At 36.6% G+C, this 23,509-nt stretch overlaps 1 protein-coding gene across 1 annotated transcript in view; it reads left to right on the forward strand.

The window, feature by feature from the left end:
- Positions 1–19,694, forward strand: part of TOPAZ1 (testis and ovary specific TOPAZ 1) — a 66,546-nt gene extending 46,852 nt beyond the window's left edge. Inside the window, exons 12-19 of the mRNA XM_052001380.1 lie at positions 1,792–1,858; positions 3,592–3,766; positions 4,344–4,444; positions 6,457–6,622; positions 13,008–13,172; positions 14,293–14,496; positions 14,990–15,173; positions 19,397–19,694. Of these exons, the coding sequence (XP_051857340.1) occupies positions 1,792–1,858; positions 3,592–3,766; positions 4,344–4,444; positions 6,457–6,622; positions 13,008–13,172; positions 14,293–14,496; positions 14,990–15,173; positions 19,397–19,610 (1,276 nt within the window). The 3' untranslated portion in view covers positions 19,611–19,694. The remainder of the gene's footprint in view (positions 1–1,791; positions 1,859–3,591; positions 3,767–4,343; positions 4,445–6,456; positions 6,623–13,007; positions 13,173–14,292; positions 14,497–14,989; positions 15,174–19,396) is intronic.
- The last annotated feature ends 3,815 nt before the right edge of the window (positions 19,695–23,509 follow it).

Consider the following 23,509-nt stretch of genomic DNA (forward strand, 5'->3'; position numbering starts at 1 on the left):
AGACAGTCTCATACTCAAGGCTTGCCCAAATGGCAGATGTCTAAGTTAAGAAATGTCACTCACACACTGCTTCCCATTTGTCCATCTACCTTACAGCTGTTCCAGATGTCAGTTTGCATGTCCTGGGTTTATGATCCTTGATGGTAGTCATCTTGGCCATCCTCTGATCCTCAAGGGTCTTTCATTCCCACCTCCTTTCTTTCCTCTTAGTAGGATTTTACATATGCTTGCCCTTACCTTTTTCTTCTATTTCCCACCATTTCAGAGTTTAGATACTTGTTACTTTTGATGATTATTCTTAAGTCTATGTGAGTACCCAGATGTGTCCCTCCAGAATGACTATAATGCTTCTTCTGTTTCCTCATCTATCTCTAATTACGATACTGTTAAAGATGGTTTTAAAAATGACTACATATACCAAATCAAATAAGACCTTTAATAAGCTTTATAACTCTGTGCTGTTAAGGTGCCCCTGTTCTCTGAATAAAATAAATTCTCATGAATTCAGGAGTTATGAATTCATGATAATTTAGTTACCTGTTTAAATGTTCAGTGTCTTCTGAACATAGTGATGGTGCCCCCATTCTAAATAGCAAAATAGAATGAGTTTCACAGAACTAGATTTTCAGAGTGGTAGTAAATAAACTGTTGACATTTTACTAGTTTCAAATAGTTATATTTTCTCAACTTGGACTTTATGAATTTAAAGAAGTGGTTTCTGTCCATCATTTCAGACAAAGATTGTATTGATAATACACACAATTGAAAAAATATTGGTTGCAAAACATATTTCTCTTAACTTAATTATATTTTCCCACTTAATTATATTACTAAAGGAAGAAGATAAAACATAACCTGTTACAAACAATTTCATTTTTCTAACAGAATTCTGAGTTCTCAACAGCTGACTAAAAAATGAACTTTTAGATTGTAGCCCACTGTAAGTCAAGAGAGCTCTTAATATTATCCTCATCACTAGACAGTTCATACAGTCTGCCTCATTTGAGCCAATATTACATTTTACACCTTGAAAATAGACTGTCCCACACCCATAGAATCAACAGAATGTTGTCAGCAAGATGTGAAAATTTTTTCCCTTGGAAAATATAAACCAAGCTTCCATCTAGGTAGCACCATCTCTTAGAGAGAGATGCTGATTGATGGACAGAAGAGCAACCCCATACTTAGCCAGAACTCTCTCTTAAAAATATTTGCCATTAACAAGCAGTTATTCTCTCCCCCTCCTGCTTTCTTTCCTTTGAGGGGAAAAAAGCAACAGGAAAACAAAACCCATGTGACATTCACAGTCAAGCACAACAAATCCCCTTATTGGCCATGTCCAAAAATAAGCACCTTGCTCTGCATCTTGAGCCATTCATCTTTCTGTCAGGTGGCTTCCCCCAAACTTTCTATTCTGCTGTAGTCCTTAAGAGTTGCAGACACTTCTTTCTCCCCCATAATAACTGAAAACTTTACTAATTGTTAAAGAAGGATTTGGTTGTACATCAGAAGACTAGTTTCTAATCACCTTAAAATGATTTCCTATGTTTTGCCATTAATACCCTCTTTTTTTTCCTGCAACATTTTTTCTGGACCATTCTGTATTATCAAGTGCTATGATAAATGCTACAGTGAATTTTATTTTGAAATTTCCTGATAACTTTTTAGAGGTCGGAAACTTTTATACCATCCTGAAATTTATCTAAGGTGAAAAGCATTTGAACTTCTAAAAATATCCAGCCTTGTAGTCTGGTAAACATAAGAGTAATTAACCTTTTTCCATTGTTAAAGGTTACGGGTGAGACAGTTTAAAAAGAATTGGCTCTCTGACTTAAATTCAGCAATAACTGAAATAGAGGTAAGTGACCTATCGACTTAGAACTTTTGTTTTTAAGACAGATTGCTTATTTTCTATTCATCCAATAAAAATCCAAAGAAAATATTTAATTATATCTCCAACTTAAAATTTTTGAAGAGGGAAGAATACTCAAATGTTTAGCAAACCAAGATTAATAACTGATTTAAAATATATTTCCACTCTTAACACTAATTTCTTTATCTTGTAGGTTTATTAAACTCGAGAAAACAAAATTTATTTTCATTAGAAAACATATTCCATTAAAGACAATAGTTACTGGCCAATTTTAAACTTCAGGATCTGCTTTTTTTTTTTTTTATTCTGATGACCTAGCCATTGATTTAGTAGTAGAGTATGCAAGCCAAATTGATGTTACTTACACAGTTTTAATTTGATCATAGTCATATGCCATCTAATGTGATTTCTACAAAAATGGAATATTAAATGAAACATTACACATCACAGTTATTCCATGGAAATGGTATTGTAAACAATTTTAAGTAAATGATCAAGTGGATCTCATCAACTGGATGAGAATAGGGGGTCTGTTATTGTTCAGTTACTTAAGTCATAACCAGCTAGTTTTGACCTTGTTTGGGGGTTTTCTTGGCAAAGATCCTGGATTAGTTTTGTCAGTTTCTTTTCTGACTTAAGAAACTAAGGCAAACAAGGTTATGTGACTTGCCCTGGGACACAGAGCTAGAAGGTGTCCGAGGCTGGATTAGAACTCAAGTTTTCTTGACTCCTAGACTGGAATCTGTGAGTCTAAATACTATTCACTTCACTATATTATCTAGCTGCTCTAACATAGGAGTTTATAACATAACTATGTGAGCACACCTGTATCATTAAGTAAGTATTTCAACTTAGATCTTTAAAGTATATAACACAGGAATTGTGACCTTCAATACAGTTTTTGGTACAAAATGTATAGCAAACTAATATTTTATCATTAAGCATTCGTCCATTCATTTTTCAGTCATGTCCAACTTTTGTGACCCCATTTGAGGTTTTCTTTACAGAGATACTGGAATGGTTTGTCATTCCCTTCACAAGCTCATTTTATAGGTAAGAAAACTAAGACAAACAGGAGAGTGACACAACTAATAAGTGTCTGATACCCAATTTGAACTCAGGAAGAGGAGAATCCCTAATTCTAGGCCTGGTACTCTCTCTACTGAGCCATGCAATTGCCCCATTATTAAGTATATTCTCTCTTTTTAAAAAAATTATCTTTAAAGATGAAATAAATACCATAGATATTTTTAGAGAAGAGTATACCACTAAGCATCAGCTGCTCTTAAAATGCTTAATTGTACTAAACATAATTAAATTTACAAAAATGTATTTTAGCAACCAATCTTATAAGAGTATATCATCAGTAGTCTTTTTTTTTTTTTTGAATTGGTAGGCAGAAAACAGTTTTTTCATTCATAAAGTCCAAGTTATAGGAAAACATAATTATTTGAAACTAGTAAAATTTCAACAGTTTACATATCTGAAAACCTAATTTTGTGAAATTCATTGCATCTTGCCATTCAGTATGGGGGATACTTCATGGAATTAAATAGAAGTTGAAGATTTAAATTGTGAAATCTTCTAAAACTCCTGAATTCATAAAAATTTATTATATTCAGAAAAGAGAGGTGTACCTCAGCATAGAATTGTAATGCCTATTTAAAGGTTTTATTTGATTTAGTGTAAGTAATCATTTTTTCTGTCATCTTCAATAGCATTGTAAAGAAAAAGGTGACTGGACCAGTTTGGGAAATTTGTACATTAATGTAAAAATAGGCTGTGAAAAATTTGCAGATCTTCAGAGATTTTCAGCTTTCATTGCTGAAGCATTAACCAAAGATTACAAAGAAGAAAGACAAGGAATTCCTTTTTGTGAATTTGCTGATGCAGGTAAAAGTTACTCGGATGTGATGGAGAAGTTGACTCCTAGCTTGCTCTTGACCCTAGAAAAACTGGAGGGGGGGGGAAGAGGAGAAGGGGCTCTTTTTATGCTGTAAAATTGAAAGGAAGCAGACATGAAATAATCTATTCCTACATGCTTATTTTGCTTCTTTCAATGATGCATTAACTACAAAAGAATTTTTATAAACTAAATTACATGTGAATTACATGAATAATAGCATTCAAATCCAAGATTCTGGAGTTCTAATCTCCACTATTTCATAAGCTTTATTTTTTTTTCATTTGAAGTAGCAGCAAGGGTGCTAGCAAATTAGAAAGAACATTCCAAGTTTTTTTAGTTCTTGTCACTGAGAGCAAATCTCATAATTTCTTCCTAATTTAATTCCTCAATAACTGGAGTAAAATTTGAGGTCTCGCCTGATTTGAAATTATTTGAGATAATATATTTATTACTATAAAGTATAAAAATGTTGCTTTTAAAATATTACTTTAATCTATCATTTAAAATAATTTGTACAGGTTAAAGTTGCTATTTCACGTTCTATCATAACTATTTACTTTTCAGTCTGCAAAGATCCCCAAAACAGTGAAATTGATAAAACTTTATTGGGAAGAATCGGGATCAGTGCAATCTACTTTTATCACAAACTTCTACAGTGGTCAAAGGTATTTCATGGTGGGGGAGAGGGATTATTTTGTTTTGGGAATGAAATATATCGAGTTTATATATTAAGATAATTAGTCACTTCCATGCCCAAGCTCTATACTTTTTATGGGAGACAAAAATGATGTCCATGCAGATGGCTGATGAGTTGGAGAGGACCCAGGATAGAGGAAAGCCTGAAGAAACAGTGCCTGACTCACAGCTGTTTTAAATTCCCCTCTGCTCAGCATTAGAATCTTAACCCCAAGTGTGGGGACATATACATTTTATAAAGTCATTTTTTATATATTCTCTTTCTTGTGAGGTAATGCCAGAGATAGTTGGGCTTAATCCAAGGGACTAAAGGACGGTTGTATTTCTCCTTAAAACCTACCTGACATGTATCTTGGTGTTAGAGATGGACTTCTGGCATCAAAACCTAAGGCTACCTTTCAGTGCTATGCTTATACTCTGGTCACTGTGCTTATTATAATACCAGTCTCCCTAAATCCTTAATAAGGACAAGTCTACCCATTGGGATAAAAAGACCCTCAATAGTCAATGCATAGAAGAGTCCATGGAAAACAGAAGGAAGGGGGAACCAGGACCTAAGGAGAAAGATGCACCAGTGTCTTACATCCCTGCCCTCCCTCATAAGGGTATTCTCTGCACTGTAGAGTCACCAGGCACAGTGGTGAGCCTGAGCTCAAACCTACCATAGATTAGCAGTTAAGGGATTGCTTAAACTCTCCCTGTCTCTGTTCTTATCTATAGAATGAGAAGAAGAAAGGATACTAATACCTTTTTCCAAAGGTTATTGTGAGGATCAAAAAAACAAAACAAAACAGTACACATAAAGCACTTTACAGACCTTACAACACAGAAATGCTGCTTATTAAACATACTTGTAGTCACACTTCTTTCATAGGAAATAAAGCCAAACTTAGCATATTCCTGATGTTACTCAAGATTGCTTCAATTCTTACTGATTTCCTTTTAGAACAAGTAGAACAAGGACTACTTCAAATCTAGGAATATTTTAATAGGTTAAAAACTTCAGTTAAGAATATTTTAATACAACTTGACATAGGCTCCCTACAATAGTTAAATCCCTTGTTTGTTTATCTTGATACTTGATTGTTGATTAAGGTATGTCCGTTTCTTGATTTTGTTCAAGTCTTAGCTAAAAATCTTACCTTCTATAGAAAGATTTTTTCCAATTCCCCCTTGATTCTAGTCCCCTGCCTGGTGATTGTTCCAGTTCATTCTGTAGTTTGTTCTCTTCCGCATTAGACTGTGGACCCCTCAAGGGCAGGAACTATCATGCATGTCTTTATACTCTGATTACCTTCAGTGATTGGTCTTACAGTTACCCGGTGCAGAACAGCTCTGGGGTGATCCCATAGATCATTGTGTGTCACAATACTATCTGGCTTTCCATAGATAACTTGTTCTACTTTGTGGCTTTTAGGGATTTCTATGTAGCCAAAAGTGTTCAGTGTCCTTCATATTAATCCCCAAGCATCTTTGAGATTCCTTTGTAAGAGCTAGTAAAATATTAAATAATATTAAATATATTAAATGACTCTTTAGAATTTATGTGCCTCCATGCTAGAAGGAAAAACATTTCTTAAATAGCTCAGTTTGGCAATATTCCTAATCCTCTGGTGGGGCAAATAACAATATACAGATTTTTTTGATGTTGTTATCCATACTAAAAGAAAAGAGTGATGAAAAGTAAATTAGAAACACATATAACCTCAAAATCTGGTTTGCTTCTGATAGACCTGTATCTCTGTATCTGAATTAATAAGAAAAAGCAAATTTTGGTAAAACTCAGTTATTTTGGCTTTTTTGTTATTTGAGTAGCTAAATTTACCACTAGAGTAATTATTGTCCATAGTTAAAGATAGTAAGGTCCTAGATAATTCACAAATTGAATAATTGTACCAATAATAAGTGAGTAACTCTTTATTACTCTAAATATCTAAAGTAATATAATCAAGTTAGTTGGTTTTCTTTGTTTTTGCTACAGGGAAGGAAGGTACTTGACAAACTGCATGAACTGCAAATCCATTTCACAAATTTAAAAGGACTTACTGGCCCTGAGAAGTTAGCATCACGGTGCCAGATTGTTAATGTGGCAGCAGAAATTTTTCTTAAAAGTGGGAGTATGGATGGTGCCATTTGGGTATTGAGGGGTAAGTTATATTTATAATGCTTCAGATACAAAAGATTTGGGATTGTATTTTGTTCTGTATTTCAACTGATCTTTTCCTTGTAATGACTAGTAAGTAGTAATATTGAGCTGATTATTGTTCCTGAGTACAGTAGAAGTGAGTAGAATGGGGATTTGTACTTGGTGGCAGGGCAGATATCAAGATGCTGAGCAGCTTAGGCCCTGGTAGCTGGTAGTAGGTTGAGTGAAATAATCTAGGGCAGTCAGGTTTAGGAGGCCAAAGCAAAGATCAACCAAAGTTGAATAAATTCAATTTTATCTAAGACTAGAGATCAGATTGTCCCCTGAATGAGACAAACAAATCACACCTAATCTAAACTGGATTGATTTCAGTATAAGTTTCCCCTGAAGTTCCATACTTGTTGAAAATGTCATCCACTTGTAGAACAATCTGATTTTGCCCAGGGAGCCCTCCAAGGTCCTGTCCTTTGGCATTGTGAGCCTTTTACATAGAAGTAGTTTCTTTTCTGGGGTTAAAATCAGATAGAGCTCTGTGACCTGTGGTGAGCACCTGTGAAATCCAGATCAGATGGCACCAATTAGACAGACCCCACTGAGGAGTGCCAAAGCAGAGAGAACACAAGCTGAAGATTAGCAGTTCATGGTGAGGTAACACAAGACAGTCGACCACTAGAAATAGGACTACATATTTGTGGTGTTGATTCAGATGAAGAAGCTAGGACAAGGACAAACTCTCACTGTTAGCTAGGAGGTCTAGGAGCCAGATGCTCCAGGAGAGAGCCAGAAACAGAACTTTAACCTAATATTTGCCACATTCAGCATCTGCTTTCTGGAAAACCTCTTTCAGACCTTGCATGATGATCACAGAAGCATACACTTAAAGATGGAAGAATCTTAAAATTTTTTGAGAGCTATTTCTCGAAGTAGGAAAGCTGTAGGGACCTCAGTGGATATCTAGTCTGAAAAGCCTCCTATAACAACCTGAGTGATTGTTCAGCTTCTCCTTCCCTGACAGAGACCACCAGGGCTTACACTTTGGAAATTATTTTCAGTTCTTTTCACTCTCACATAACCAGGATTCTGCTGATTCTCCATAATATTTCAGGAATAGATACTTTTCTTTCATTTCTGAATTGCCATATGTCACTATGCTTGCTGTGTGACAACACCCTCCTGATCAATTTATCTGCCTCCAATCTTCATCTTTTCCTGTAATCATCCACTAAAGGCTTATTAAGCACCAACTGTGTACTAGATACTGTGTACCTGAGCACTAGAGATACAAAGAGAGATACTAGACAATACAGAGAGTCTGCCTTTGAGGAGCTCACAACCTTATCTTGAAGATAACAGCCACATAAGCTATAGACAGGATAACTGGAAGTCATCAGCAGGTGATTGAAATTGAGACCTTCCAAATTGAGAAACTGACTTTCCAAAGAAGGAGAGATTTTAGCTGAGGCTTGAAGGAAGCCAGAAAATGTAGATGAGGAGAAGAGTATTCCAGGAGTGGGGGACAGCCAGAGATTGGCCCAAGTAGGAAGATGGAGTATCTTGTTCAAGGAACAAGTAAGGAACAATGTCACTGCATTATAGAGAACTTGGTGAGGGATGAATTGGAAAGAAAGAGGGGAGGTTATGAAGGGCTTTAAATACCAGAGGAATTTGTATTTGATCATAGAAGTGACAGAACATTGATGGGAGTTTATTTGGGGGACAAGAGGGGAAGTGGTCAAATCTGCACTTGAAGAAGAGCTTTACCAGTTGAGTAGAAAATGGAGTAGAATTGGAAGAGAATTGAGGCAAGCAGAGTCTCTAGTAGTCTAGTGCAATGATCCAGGCTTGAGGAGATTGGGGCCTGTACTAGAGGGGTTAACAATGTCAGAGCACAAAAGGTTATGAAGACAGATTTTATGAAGGTAAAATCAACAGATTGGACAAGGGGTGGTGCCTTTGAAAATAGTAGGGAAGTCTGGAGGGGAATAGAAGTTGGGAGGAAAAAAAGGAAGTTCCATTTTAGATCTATTGAGTTTAAGATAGCTGCAGGACAATTCTGGGGAGAATATGTAAACAAACCAACTATTTCCAGGATGCCAGCGTTTTTCCTGATATAATCCAACCTTTGAAAGTAATCTAACCCTATACATAGCTTTAAAGGGGGAAAATTAAAACTTGGACTATAATGCCCCACTCATTGTCCCTACTCTCTCCAGAAAGGATAATCAGAATAGAAGAGGTCTACTAGTATGAAACTCAGAACATCCTTCAACAGATGTTGGGGGTAATATTTTTCATTTATTTATTTATTTTTGCTGAGGCAATTGGGGTTAAGTGACTTGCCCAGGGTCACACAGCTAGGAAGTGTTAAGTGTGTGAGACTAGATTTGAACTTAAGTCCTCCTGACTTCAGGGCTGGTACTTTATCTACTGCGTCACCCAGCTGCCCCCAGTAATAACTTTTTACATAACATTGGGTGCAGGAATTCAAGAGGAACTTTGCTACTTTATCCAATCAAATGATTACATACTCTGAATAGCCTGATATCTTCAGTTCAATAAGAACTACTCCCATGTATTTGTAGTTGTTGATTTTGGGGCTCCCCCATTGTCAAATAAGTGAATACATGATCTTGCTACTTCTTGTAGCCCTAGCTTACCCTTTCTACTTCGGTGGGAGAAAGGGTTGAATGAAAATCCTTGAAAACTATATTCTTTGCACATTCTAAATATTTTGGCAAGCTCCTATCCTCAATCAAACAGATGTGTTTCTTCTGACTACTGCCCATAATTTAGCAATTCTTAAATTCTCATCAAATACCAGGCCACTGGATTTTTTCCATTATATTTCATTCATTACCACAAAATTCAAACTCAGTTGCAGAATTTCCTGTCTTGAACTTTTTTCTGCTTAATGAGTGTGATACCACAGCATTTCAATTTTCTTCTCTCACAATGGACTCTTTAAGAAGCATGTTTATTTTGGGGGGGGGCAGGGGAGATGCTAGAGAGTACTGTCGTCCACAGGAGAAAAAGCAGCAGATGATGAGAGTGATCTGAGGCTGATCTCAGCACTATGAAGGCATGAAAGGGGCAACATAGAATTAAACTCGATACCAAGGGATCAGGATGGAGAAAGGAAGTCAGTGAAGCTAGCCCAAGGCTTGATGTCTTGGAAGAGAACTGAGAAGTTATGGGATTGGAAGTCACAAAGTGGACCAAAAACAAGGTGTGGGATTGGAAGACCAGGAGAGGAGGTGGTATGGCAAGAAACTGATCAGCTAAGAGAATTTCAGAGTTCATGCACAAGGAAGTGGCAAGATCAAAGTCATGACCATTTTTAAGGCAGGTGGAAGAATAGGTCATGGAAGATAAGTAAACACTGAGTAACTGTAAGGTTAGGGTGATAAAGGGAGTATTGGTACATATGTTGAAATCCCCTAAAATAAGGGCAGGAATCAAGAAGGAGAGCCAGGTACTGAACTCATTGGGGCAAAGGGGAGAGTATCCTGGAAATAAGATAAAGGCTGCCAGAGGTCTGGTGAGTTTGATTGGGTGATAGATTTGAACTGAGTGAGGAGGAGGAGGAGTGATGGTGGAGGAAGGAGAACCTAGAAGTAGAGATGGGAACCAGGACTAGAAAGGTAGCCAAGGAAGCTATGTCATCAAGAGTAAGCTAGTAAAAATAAATAAAGAGTAAGCTAGTAAGATGACAATAAAAGAAAATGACGAATGTTGGAGGGAATAAGGGAAAACTGAAACACTAATACATTGTTAGTGGAGTCATGAACTGATCCATCCATTTTAAAGAGCGATATGGAACAATGCTCAAAGAGCTATCAAACTGTGGATACCCTTTGATCGGTGTTTTTACTGGGCCAGTTACCCAAGAAATCATAAAAAAGGGAGGGGGACCCACATGTGCAGAAATGTTTGTGGCAGCCTTTTGTGTAGTGTCGAGGAACTAGAAACTGAGTGGATGCTCATCAATTGGAGAATGGCTGAATAAGTTATAGGATATGAATATAATGAAATATTATTCTATAAGAAACGCTCAGCAGGATGATTTCACAGAAGCCTGGAAGGACTTATGTGAACTAATGCTGAGTGAAATGAGTAGAACCAAGAGAGCATTGTACATGGCAACAACAAGATTATGTAATAACCAACTGTGATGGATTTGGCTCTTTTCAACAATGAGGTGATTAAGACCAATTCCAGTAGACTTGTGATGGAGAGAGCCATCTGCATCCAGAGAAAGGACTACGGGGACTGAATGTAGATCACAACATAGTACTTTCAGTTTTTTGTTATTGTTTGCTTTTTTTTCTTTATTTTTTTCCCTCTTTGATATGACTTTTTTGTATGTAGCATGATAATTGTGGAACTATGTATAGAAGAATTGCCTGTTTAACCTATATATTGGATTGCTTGCCATCTAGGGGAGGGAAGGAGGAAGAAGGGAAAGAGGAAAAACCTGGAACATAGGGTTTTGCAAGAGTGGATGTTGAAAATTATCTTTGGATGTATTTTGAAAATAAAAAACAATTATTTAAAAATAAAATTTTAAGTGAGCTGGAAGATAAAAGTAGAGGAAAGATTTTGGATAAAAGTTTGGTGCTTTTACCCCAGATATTCCAAAGTATACAGAAAAGGGAAATAGCTATGGGACTGGAGCATGGCAGTGGGCCATAAGGGAAATGAGAATAAAAGATCAGGTGGGGACACCTCAGCATGTAGTTTTCATGAAGACTAGCCAGGGTTCAACATCCCTAGGATAGTGAAGACTTGACCAGGGGATAGTATTAATCCTATATGCAAATATCTTATGCAAGTTCACCCCCAAAACTTTTCTCCTGTCATCTCATTCCTTAAGAACCAGTATAGCTTCCAATTGCTCATCCCATCAAACCCAGACATTCGGCTCATTTCCAAATGCCATTTCCATTTCCTTTGTACCGACTCAGCATTCTACACTCCACCAGCCTTAGATATATAACTATGTCTAAGATCCGTGATTGTATCAGGATGCACCTGGTGTGGGAAATCCCTCTACCAGTTAGCAGACTGTTACTCAGTAGATCATTTCTGACAAGTGGTTTTAAGACACAGAACTGAAAGGACTCGCCTTTCTTCCAAATTTCCCAGTTTGTGGTTAGGGCACCAGCTCTTCTGGCTTGATTTTGAAATCATACTCATCCTTCACACAACTCACAAACATCAGAAGCTTGTTGTGAAGCTAACTCTTCCTGATGACAAGATTATTACTCTATTTTGTCATATTACACAATTTCTTCCAGTATCCATATTGCCAATTAAAATGCTTTTGTCATTCATCTTTGCCATAAACATCTTTGAGCCAGTCCACACACATGATACAAATCAAAAATTTTCATTGATACCTTCATTGACTAACCACATCCTACTCTCGTTGTTTGTTAAGTGTCTCCTCAGCATTTTGAATAAATGGTTTACATATAATTTTAACTATATGTTATTTCAGTTGATCATAATGGCTGTCTGGGGTATGGACTACAGAACCTAGCACCATTTTGCAGATGAAATAACCAAGACTTAGAGGTTGTGACTTGCCCAGATTTACATAATAACCAGTCAATGGCAAAATTGGGGAATCAAAGTCAGATATTTTGAATCTAATGTTCTTCCTTCTAAACCATATTATATACATGTCTAAATACATAGATGTATTGCCATGTGGTCATATGGTTCAATATAGACATGTTTTCTCTTTTGTTGGTGTGTGATTTCTGGAGGAAATGTACTATCTTCCTCTCTGTTTGTGCTCTCTCCCTCTTTCCCCAGTTCACTATATAATTGTTGGAAAAAAATATCCAAATGAATGAACTCAAAGTTCTGTTTTAACATTTCTGTTATTCAGGTCCTAATAAATGTTTTGATTTTTGCCTTAGGAATGTGATACTAAGAGTTTATATTGTCTGATCTCAATGGAAAGCTATAGTCCTTTTTTTTTTTTTTTAACTGAGGCAGTTGGGGTTAAGTGACTTGCCCAGGGGCACACAGGTAGGAAGTATTAAGTGTCTGAGATCACATTTGAACTCAGGTCTTCCTGACTTCAGGGCTAGTGCCCTATCCACTGTGTCACCTAGCTGTTCTCATAGACTACTTTTAAAGAAAAAGATTATATATTTAGAATAGTGGCCACTACATATAGTTAATACAATATAAATTGTTTCTTAGTAATTTTAAGCCTTTTTTGATTTACCACCAATTAAAATTTTGCTATTTTCTCCAAGAAGAAATTTCTAAAATATTTGCAAAAATTGTTGACTATGGATAATTGAATTTTAATAGCCTTAATTCACATAGATGAAATATTCATAATAAAATACTTTTTTTCTTCATTTAAGAGTCAGAATGGATAATAAATACACCACTATGGCCCTGTGATAGGATGGATGTCCTCAACAGACATAACTTGCTCTGTACAATTGCACATGAGATCTTGGCCAAGAGCCTTTACCGACAAACATTTGAAGTTCTCCAGAATTTACCCGGTTTCCAAAATTCTCAAGGTATGTTTGGAAAAATCTGTATCCATTTTCTCCCCTTAAGATCTGTTCTTATAGGAGAGTAATTCTTGACTGCCAGCATGGTTACATCTGTCTCACCTGACAAGTATCCCTTCACTTTATTTAATAACTTCTAGTACTAGCTTTGAAAATAAAAAACAATTGTTGGAGGGAATAAGGTTTATCAGATAGTTAATCTATAAATAGAATGTTTACTATCCTAGAATTTTATATTTAAAGAACCATTTTCATAAATTGAATAAGCCTGCAACAACAATAATTATCCCCATTATCTATTGTGCAAAAAGTTTAAATGTAATCTTAAAAGTGGGGCATACTTCTGAAAATATAAGGTGCTAATGCTGAGTTTAGTTTATATGGTTAGTTACTCAATTTCCTCTTCTGAAAAATGAGGGGAATTAGACTTGATGTCCCCCAAAGGTTTCTTCCTACTCTAATTATTTAAATCTTTCCACTGCCTTCTCTAAGGCTATATGGTTTCCTAGAGTGGTTCCATGGAGAACTTTCCTTCTAGATATCCAAGTCTCTGTGTTTCTTATGACCAAGTTATCTCTGACCTTCCAACTCTTTCTTCTGATGAGTCTCCAGCTTTCTCTTAAAAATCTAACCCCCAAAATATGTAGGTCAGGTATATAATTTATATTTATATCATTTGTCATTCATCTTTAGGGTGTCCTTTGGGCTTCCAGGGCCAGACAATTCATACCTTAGGAAAGAAGTAAACTTAAAAGGAAATTTTACATGTTGTTAAGGATTTGTGGGGGATAGAGGGAAGAGGCATAAGGATTTGGCACCAGTGCTCAATACCAAGGGTTCATCAATAGGGTAACAAGGCCCCACATTAAAGTTTAGGTACCACTATTTAACAGGTACATAGAAGATAGTTATGGCATAGTCGATAAGTGAATGCTGAGATGGCACAATCAGTGAGTGCTGTGGAAATTAAGGTGACATCACTGTGGCCTGAAGTAGCAGAAGCGTGCTTGGAAAGTGGGAATGTGGGTAGGATTTGAAGGCCGATTTTAGTTACCCAAGAGAGAAAGTTTGAGAAACTACTAAATCAGATCAATTTAGTAAATTTAATATCATTTCTTTGTTTCAGAAACTGTGGAGGTCTCGCAGTATAGCCTTCTTTTTAACAAGCTTCTAGATGCTTGCATAGAGAGCAATAGTCTGGGTGTGTCATCTTCCGTTGCAGAATTCATGTTTTCAAAGAACATCCCTATTGATTTTTCTTTTCTCAGAAGGTTAATTACTGCTTTAGGGAGAAGTTGTTTATGGCCAAAAGCCAGAGCTCATTACAAAAGTAAGTTACAATTGAAATCCATATGAATCTTAAAATCTTAGATATATTATTTATATATTTAATAGTTTTTTTAAACTACTGTGTTTTAAGGTACATTTGCCAATTTTGAAAATAAATTTTTATTTATCATAAAAGATATCATTTAAATGCAGTTTTAAACTATATAAACCATGCCATCCTGGAAAAGTTTTATGAATTTATAATACACAATTAAGCTTAAGGGCATCAATGTCCTTTTTACAGAGAAATGTTTGCTGCTTTGTTTTACATTTAAAATGTGTAGTTTGTCTTTTAAATGTATAAAGAAGAATCACTTAAAATAGGCTTTCATAAAATACTTTTGGAGAGAATGACATTATTTTATAATGCAAATAATTTATCCAATATATTTTAAAAGTTTGGATTTTTATATTCTTATACATATATATGTGCATGTGTAGTCATATGTTTTTGTGATATTTGTCCTATAATTAATGTATTATTTAACTTTTAGGTGCTCTGTCACTGGGCTGTTATCCACCATTGGAAGGAAATTTGTACCGAAAACTTCTGCTAATTCCTTCCTACCTGTCTGAGATTGAAATGCTTTTAGCTATTGAAATTTTTCTAGTATCTAATGCTAGTAGTATTCAGAGTCCTGGTGCTTCTTCACAGACACTACAAATAGTACTGAAAAGGTTTGTAGACCTTATTTTATATTACATTGAAAACAGACAGTGAAGATACTTGACTGAGTGGAGGCCATAGAAGCATAAATAAGATGGTGACTGAAAGCCCACTGGTAAAATGGAAACCCTCCATATCTCCCTTACTGTTTTGTGTGACCTTGCACAAGTTATTGAGTCTCTGGCTCAGTTCATAAACACTTAAGTGGAGGCATATAAGCTGGAATAATTATCATCTGTTATTTTCAAATCGGTACACAATTAGCAAATACCTATCAAGTACTGACTAATAAAAGGGTTATTTCCAGGATGCTAAATTTAGAGGGCCCTTGTGGTCCTTTAGAAACAAACAATAGAATTTAGTGTCTGGTTGGCAAGAATAATCAAAATTGATTATTTGGTAGTTGTGATCTATGTGATCACATAGTTTTGTGATAGTTTTGCAAATATTCCTCTTCTTTTGCCTTGATAGCTTTCTACAGGTCTCTGTCTCCTTCCCTACCCCCCCCCCCCCGCCTTGTCTTAACTAGGGACACATTTTTTGGCATCTTTACCTTAATGCAAAAATACCTAATTATAGCTATGAGACCATGGAAGTACAAAAATAAAAATATAACAATCTATGAAAGAAGACCAGATAAATTATTTGCTATTAAATAACATTTTAGTCAAAGTTTCTAATCTTTGAACTATCTATCCCAGAAATCTACCATAAGATTCAAATATCATTCCTATAGTTCTCATATTCTAGTACATTATGGGAAATTCCCCAAAGATTTTTGCTTATGATCCTCTTTGAATAGAATAAAAGGCATTGTGCCCTTAGTGTTAATATTTCAGTTTTCTTTTATCTAATTTGAATAAATTTTCATCTCTATATAGCTTACAAATTTCTCTAGAATTGCTGATTTAAGCATTTAATATTTTACATATTAAGGTAGCCCTAGTGAGGACAAGAAACATAATAGAAAGAAGTCATTAAATATTCTATCAGGAAACAAAATAATTACTTCCCTCTCATATTAGATATTATTATAACTTTAGAAAATTGTTTCCTATGAATATGTGAAAATTATAGGCAATTCCTTAAAAGATACAACCAAAAATAACTGTAAACAACTCTCTGATTATTATCAAACAAGGTTAAAAATAAGAGCATGCATATTCTCCCAAAGTATTTGCTACTGTCATGACATATCTCTAGCAACAAACATATGGAAAAAGGAATCTTTATGGATGGTGAGACTCTCCAGATACTCATATTTGCAGGTAACAATTTGATTGCTTTATGCCTTGGAATATTGCAGTGTCTTTATGAGATCCACAATAATTCAAAAGAGTTAAGCCTAATTAGTTACACAGAAAAAACCAAGTGATTGAAGAATGCTTCATCTAACTATGCAGTTCCTTCAGTAAAGCTGTTCCAGTAGAACATATATCTTGGGCAAATATTGGTCAGTGAGCTGAGTCCAAAATTCAGTAAGAGGAGGAAAGTAGCCTGGATTATTTTTGGAATAACGTATAGAACTTTTTAACAATTCCAAATTTTTCCTGAAATAGGCCCATTTTCTCAACAACAGTGTTCTTAAGATGAAGCTTTATGGCCTTGAGTCTTGGAACACCACAGTTTCTGAGTAAAGTACAAGCCCAGGGCCACCCACAAGGCAGTGGAGGGGTTATACTGCTTACTCTTCTAGCAAAGAAGTGCACAAGAGAAGCATATTGTTTTAACAGAGGAGAATACGGGAAAACAGGAATGATGTGCTGCTCCATCCTCTCAAGCCAGCCAGAAAAAGCCCATTTGGTAGAGCTCTTTGGAGGATTTCCTGCATAACATGACCAAGGGAATAGAAGGTGGTCCTCTCCACTAGTGGATAGAACCTCTGATACCAGGAAAGTGATCTAAGGAACTTAGGAAAATCATTGTTCTGTTTCATGGGATGCGGTAACTCCCCATTTTCTTTTCATGATATGTTCTCTAATTACAAGCATCTCTTTCCTGCTCCCTGTCTTATATTCTAACCAAGAGGCTTCCTGTGGCTCACTAGTGCTCTGCCCAGCCTTGTGATGGTATTCGTTATTATATCAGGGTTTCTGCCAAGGTAACCCTGCTCTTCTTTGGCCTCTGAATCTGCCCTCTCCCAGATTGTCCTCAGCAGTGTCATCTGGATGCCTCTTCTATTTGTTGATCGTGTTTCCTTTTTCCATTTGTTTTGTGCCTTGGACTTTTGTGGCCATCTCTGAACCTTAGAAAATTGGACCAAGACTACTTTGTATATAGCTTTTGGGTATATGCTGACTATGCAAGTATTTTGAAGACTTTTCTCACTTTCCCAAATCAATCACTTTTCACAGCATCATAGCCTAATATGTTCCCATCATTTTACAGTTTAAGAAACTGAAATCCATAAGACATTAAGGATCTTGCCTGACTTAGTAACAGTGTTTAACTCCTTGTCCTTTGTTCTTTCCTATCATCGTACCCATTGCTTGCCATTTTTAATAGGAATCTGATGCTCAAGTAATCTCATGGGGCTCCTAGAAAAAATGTCTGCTTCTCTCCTAACCTGTGTTTCATGCTTTGAGGATTCTGTCTGGCTTCTCTCCAGACAACAAGATTAGCTTCTCCCAGAAGAAAAATAATTTCTTTCATTTTCTTGCCTCTACTTGGGATTTTCTATTATCCTAGGAAAGGTAGAACTCTTTCATCCAGTTCTATGACTTTTTAATTTAAATGTTCCTTTAAAACTAAAAGTAGTGAAAGCGTAGGCTGGAGAAAAAAGAGACTAAAAGTAGAGTGACAAGTTAAAAGCTCTGTAGCAGTCACCAGTTATCTCAGAGTGAGAAGGGACTTGACTACTCTCTCCATACTGCCCAACAAGGCTTCATCCAGACACTGTGGGAAGACTTTAGGGGGAACCATCAACTTCCTCAGGGAATTAAGTCCTCTTTGCAATAACTCTAATTCTTAGGAAGTTTTTCCACTCCTTCGTTACAAAGTTGTCTCTTTACAATGTTTGCTTGTTGTTTGTTGTTCTTCCTTCTTCAAGTACTTGACATACAATCTCATTCCCCTCTAAGCTTTTCAAATCCTTGGTTCTGTCCATTGATCCTGCTGCCTTTCTCTGGCTGTTTTCCAACTGACTGGTCAGGCATTCTCAATTCCCTTGTCCTGAACCTTCTGCCTCTCTAAATGTAGTCCAATTGGTTAGCAGTCATTGAAAATTTAAGAAGCATTTATTCACTATCTATGAGGTACTGTTTGTCTAAGATCACAGGTATTTTGGCCTCCACATAAATCAATCTTACAGGAGTTTGTCTTTAAAAGATCTGAGGGCTTTAGAAATCCACTAAAGCCCTCAGATCTTTTAAAGACAAACTCCTGTGAGATTGATTTTTTTAAAAAACCCAAGTGTAAGATTTACCTTTCTCCCTATTAAATTTCATTGTATTCAGTCCAGTGTTTTAGCCTGTCAGGATCTTTTGAATCCCGACTTTCATCCAGAGCATTAGCTAGCTCTTTTTCCTCCACCTTTATGTTCATCTGCAAATTTGAAAAACATGTCATCTAAAGTATTAATGAAAATGTTAAGCAGCAAGTTTCCTTGGAGAGTTCACTGGAGGTTTTATTTCATGTTTAGTTGCAAAACATTCATCAATACATAAATGACTACTTGTTGAGAAATATTAAGGGCTAGAACTAGAGTGGTTTGTCAGTGTGAGTGAAACAGTGGAAGAGATCCAAGAGACATGGTGAGGTAGAATTTATCTACAAACACCTAGAAAAGAATTATATTCCTTATTTATGCAATGCAACAAGTATTAATATGCACTTACCAAATGTGAAACAGTCCTAGATTTTTAACAGTGACTAATAACATTCATATTTCACATTATAGTGTACAAAACACTTTTACATTCATTATCTCAAATGAGCATCACCTCCAGACTATCAAATAGAGAAAATAGCACCTGCCCCTTGTCCAGCAGATGGAATGCTGGGTTTGATAAAGCCCAGCTCTCCCATGTCTAGGTGTGTGTGTGGCCTCTGCCTTCACTTTACAGATGAGGAAGCAGCTGCTGTGAGATGGAGTAATTTGTCCTGGTCCAGGGCTTTTTCCTGCATGAAAGTTGTGTGATCTTAACTCTAGGTTGGTTGTGGCACCATATGAAGGAAACAGACTTTATATTGCTTCTCTCAATTTTTTGTGCTTGATGCAATGGTCCTTTTACAGGTGTGAAGAAGACAAAGGCCGGAGTAAAGATGACTATCGAACAGCAGTGGAAAGATTGATCATGGCTGCTCGGATATCGGATCCAAAGCTTTTCATTAAGCACATGACAGTAAATATTACTATGGAGCAAGTTTATAGTTTGGAACATTGTTCTGCCCTGAAATGGTTGAAAGAGAATATGAAATGGGCTGGGAAAGTTTGGCTTTTTCAGTAAGTATTAGGTTATAAAGACTTTTTTTTTTCAAGTTCCAGCAATCATTGTTGAAAATGAATGGTAATAAAGGCAGTTCTCACTGTGTCCGGACTCAATGATTTCTATGTATAATACTTTTAGCTACAGTGTCTTACACAATTTTGAATGCTACCATACCTTTGGGTATGTGATTTCACTGATGTGAGGACCTCCTGGGCATGGAAACCTGTGATCCTAAAAAAGAACAGATAAACATTGCTATTGTCCTATGAAATTAAATTGGCTCACTTATGAATAATCTCTTACAGCAATGCCCACCTTCTGCTTTTTAAAAAATTTTATTATTATAGCTTTTTATTTACAAAACACATGCATGGGTAATTTTTCAATATTGATCCTTGCAAAACCTTCTGTTCCAACTTTTCCCCTCCTTTCCTCCACTCCCTCCCCTAGATGGCAGGAAGTCCAATACATGTTAAATATGTTCAAGTATATGTTAAATCCAATATATGTATATATATTTATACAGTTATCTTGCTACACAAGAAAAATCAGATCAATCTAGAAAGGAAAAAAAACTGAGAAGGAAAACAAAAATGCAAGCAAACAATAACAGAAAGAGTAGAAATGCTATGTTGTAGTCCACACTCATTTCCCATAGTTCTCTCTCTCAGTGTAGCTGACTCTTTTCATTACTGAACAATTGGAACTGGTTTGAATCATTGTTGAAGAGATCTACATCTATCATAGTTGATCATCATATAATCTTTTCTCCTGGTTCTGCTCATTTCACTTAGCATCAGTCCCAGTAAGTCTCTCCAGGCCTCTCTGAAATCATCCTGTTGGTATTTCTTACAGAACAATAATGTTCCATAACATTCATATACCAGAATTTGTTCAGCCATTCTCCAACTCTTGGGCGTCCACTCAGTTTCCAGTTTCTTGCCACTACAGAAAAGGCTGCCACAAACAGTTTTGCACATGTGGGTCCCTTTTCCCCCCTTTAAGATCTCTTTAGGATATAAGCCCAGTAGAAACACTGGGCATGCACATTTTGATAGCCCTTAAGGCATAGTTCCAAATTGCTCTCCAGAATAGTTGGATCCATTCACAACTCCACCAATAATGTATCAGGACCCATTTTCCCACATCCCTTCCAACATCCATCATTATCTTTTCCTGTCATCTTTAGCCAATCTTAACAATTGGAACTGGTTTGAATCATCTAATTGTTGAAAAGAGCCATGTCCATCAGAATTGATCATCAGAGTCTTGTTGCTGTGTATAATGATCTCCTGGTTCTGCTCATTTCACTTAGCTTTACTTCATCACATGAACAGTTAATGAGCCACTGCTTCCCTATCCTGTGGTTTATATGGCTGATTTTTTTGAAGTTCTCTTCAGGACTTGGAATTTTTTCCTACAAACTTCTTTATTGTTAAATTTGGTTTGTCTTTTAAGTTTGTTGAGACATTTTGGATCTAGTTTTTAAGTCCATATTGCTGCCTTCAGATTTAGGTTAGCCATAAATTTGATAAGCATGCCATCTGTGACTTCATGTCAAGTATTGCGGAAACTTCTAGAAAGAAAAACTATGACACTTTCAAAAATAATTTACAAACACCAAAAGAACACAAGTGCCAGATAATTAGAACACACACAAATGCACCAACACATAATGTCTGATTTAAAATACAGTAACCTAACATGAGGGATCAGAGAGTGAATGTGGACGCTCTTCCCCCACTGTGGAGGTCACACCTTCCATCCTTTCTTATGCCATGTGATTCTTGTTCATGTTCTCTATAAAGTCCTCTACAAACAGTCCATCTGTGACATTGTAGAAATCTGCTTTCCTTGTAGCATTCCTGATAACCTTTTGTTATTTCTCCCCACACGAGTAGACAGCTTCCAATTCCAATCCTTCATCTCCTATGGAATATCTTATATCTTACGTAAACTTGTCGCATTGTTTTTTTGTTTTAAATTATTGCACAACTAAGCAATATAATGGTGGTCATATTGGTTATACATATAACCAATATACAATATATATTGGTTATAATTTCTGCCTTATGAATTCTGCAAAGGCTGTATCCTTGCCATCAGAGGCCAGATATCTTAAAAATGAAGTCTTCTGTTTACATTCAAGCACTGGAAATCTTGTGCCTAAGTGGTATTAGGAGCACAGCATGGCTGACCATACAAGACTTCACTCCAGTGTGAACTATCCCAGGTCTAATTTAGTTTGAGCTGCAAGAATCTTTAATATGATTTTCTAGTATTTAATCACTCATCATAAGTCATTCTGTTACTTCTTTATCTGACTCATTTTCCCTATCATGTTTTAGATTGGAGAGGTGAAAAATGTACCTTCTGCATCTTTCCACCATTTCCAAGAGAAATTTTTCTTAAGAGTGTTCTGTTCCCCTTTGGATTAGGAAGTTACCTCAGCAGCTTGAGCCCTACTACTTTGGATGAACCAAGTTTTAAAAAACAACCAAGGCTACATGGCAGAAACTGGTAGATATTGCTACTATGGAATCATAACTCTGTGCCTAAATGCCCTATTTCTTCTTTCTGTCCAGGTAGCTTGTGTTATAGTTTAATGACAATATTTTTCTTCCATCATTAAATGTCATCACCTATACTTCTCCCACTTTCTCCTGAATTTCCTAACATGATCATATTACGCAGTGTTTTTTGCCTTCCACTTCCACTCATCCTATTTCTTTGAATAAAACAATCCCTTTTAGAACCACATTACTGGCATAAATGTCATCCCAAGTTTCAGGGCCAGCTATGAAGTTGAATTTGTCCTCCTCTTTTAGGACTGCCCAAGTTCTCTTGTCTAAACTTTGAATCTGAAACCAAGGATTTTGTCCTGTAAACTATGTTGAAGTACTCTCATGTGCTATTCTAACTTCATAGTAGCTGCTTTATAGACGAGGAGATGTAAATAAGCCGTTTTTTCCATGCCCCACACTTTTTCTGTGCCTGGATCTGAAGAAAACCGGAGTCAACCAAAGACATGAGAAATGTTTGGAGAAAAACAAGAGTGAGAGGCCGAGAAGGAGAGGTGGTGGTCAGTAGTGTCAGGCGATAGAGACACCAAGGAAGAGGAGGGTGTAAAAGAGGTTTGCTGACGAGGGAGTCAAGAAATGAACACTGTGACCCTTCCCATGTCGGTGTCAGCAGAGTGGCCAGTGGAGAAGGAGGGAGTTGGTAGCAAGGCAGGTGGAAACAGTTTTGTCAAGGGGACAAAGTCTTTTCCATGATGGCAGTGATACCTATCGAGATCACCAGTTCATCTCCATACCAGCCTACCCCAAGGAGCCTTGTGGTCTTGAGTTGCGTCTAAGCTTCAATGTGGTGTGCATTTGGGGGCAAAGGGAAAGGCAGGAGGCAAAAGGGGAGTGGGTACCAAGCTTCAGCAAGAGAGTGGGAGATGTGAATGGTATTGTTAGAAAAGAAGAGCCCCACAGCTGCCTTAGAGAGCCCCTTGAACCCCAGCTGATAGAGCGTTAGGTAGGTGGAAAATAGGATTGAGTCTTCAACCCAAAGCCTCAGATCCCAGGCAGTCCAACCCTAAGAGAAGAATCTTCCAGAAGCAGCTGCAACTTAGAAGGCTGAACCAACAGCACTGGACAAGTGGTTTCTGAGGCAAGCAACAGTTGTGGGAGGCTGGAGTGCAAACAATGACTTAGATTAAGACAAAGAGCTTCTGAGAGAAGTATTCCAGCCACAATTCCATCTGCAAGGAATGAGTTTCTGTAGTAGCATGATGTATTTACCCATTGTAAAAGGGTGAGTTTGTGAAAGCTTGTTTTCATTGTTTATAGAGCCTAATAATGATCTTGCTGCTTGCTTTCCCCGTCTATATGTTATTAATATTTTTACATCAGGAGTTCTTAACTTTT

This window comes from Antechinus flavipes, chromosome 5, assembly GCF_016432865.1.
Source record: "Antechinus flavipes isolate AdamAnt ecotype Samford, QLD, Australia chromosome 5, AdamAnt_v2, whole genome shotgun sequence".
Taxonomy (NCBI): domain Eukaryota; kingdom Metazoa; phylum Chordata; class Mammalia; order Dasyuromorphia; family Dasyuridae; genus Antechinus; species Antechinus flavipes.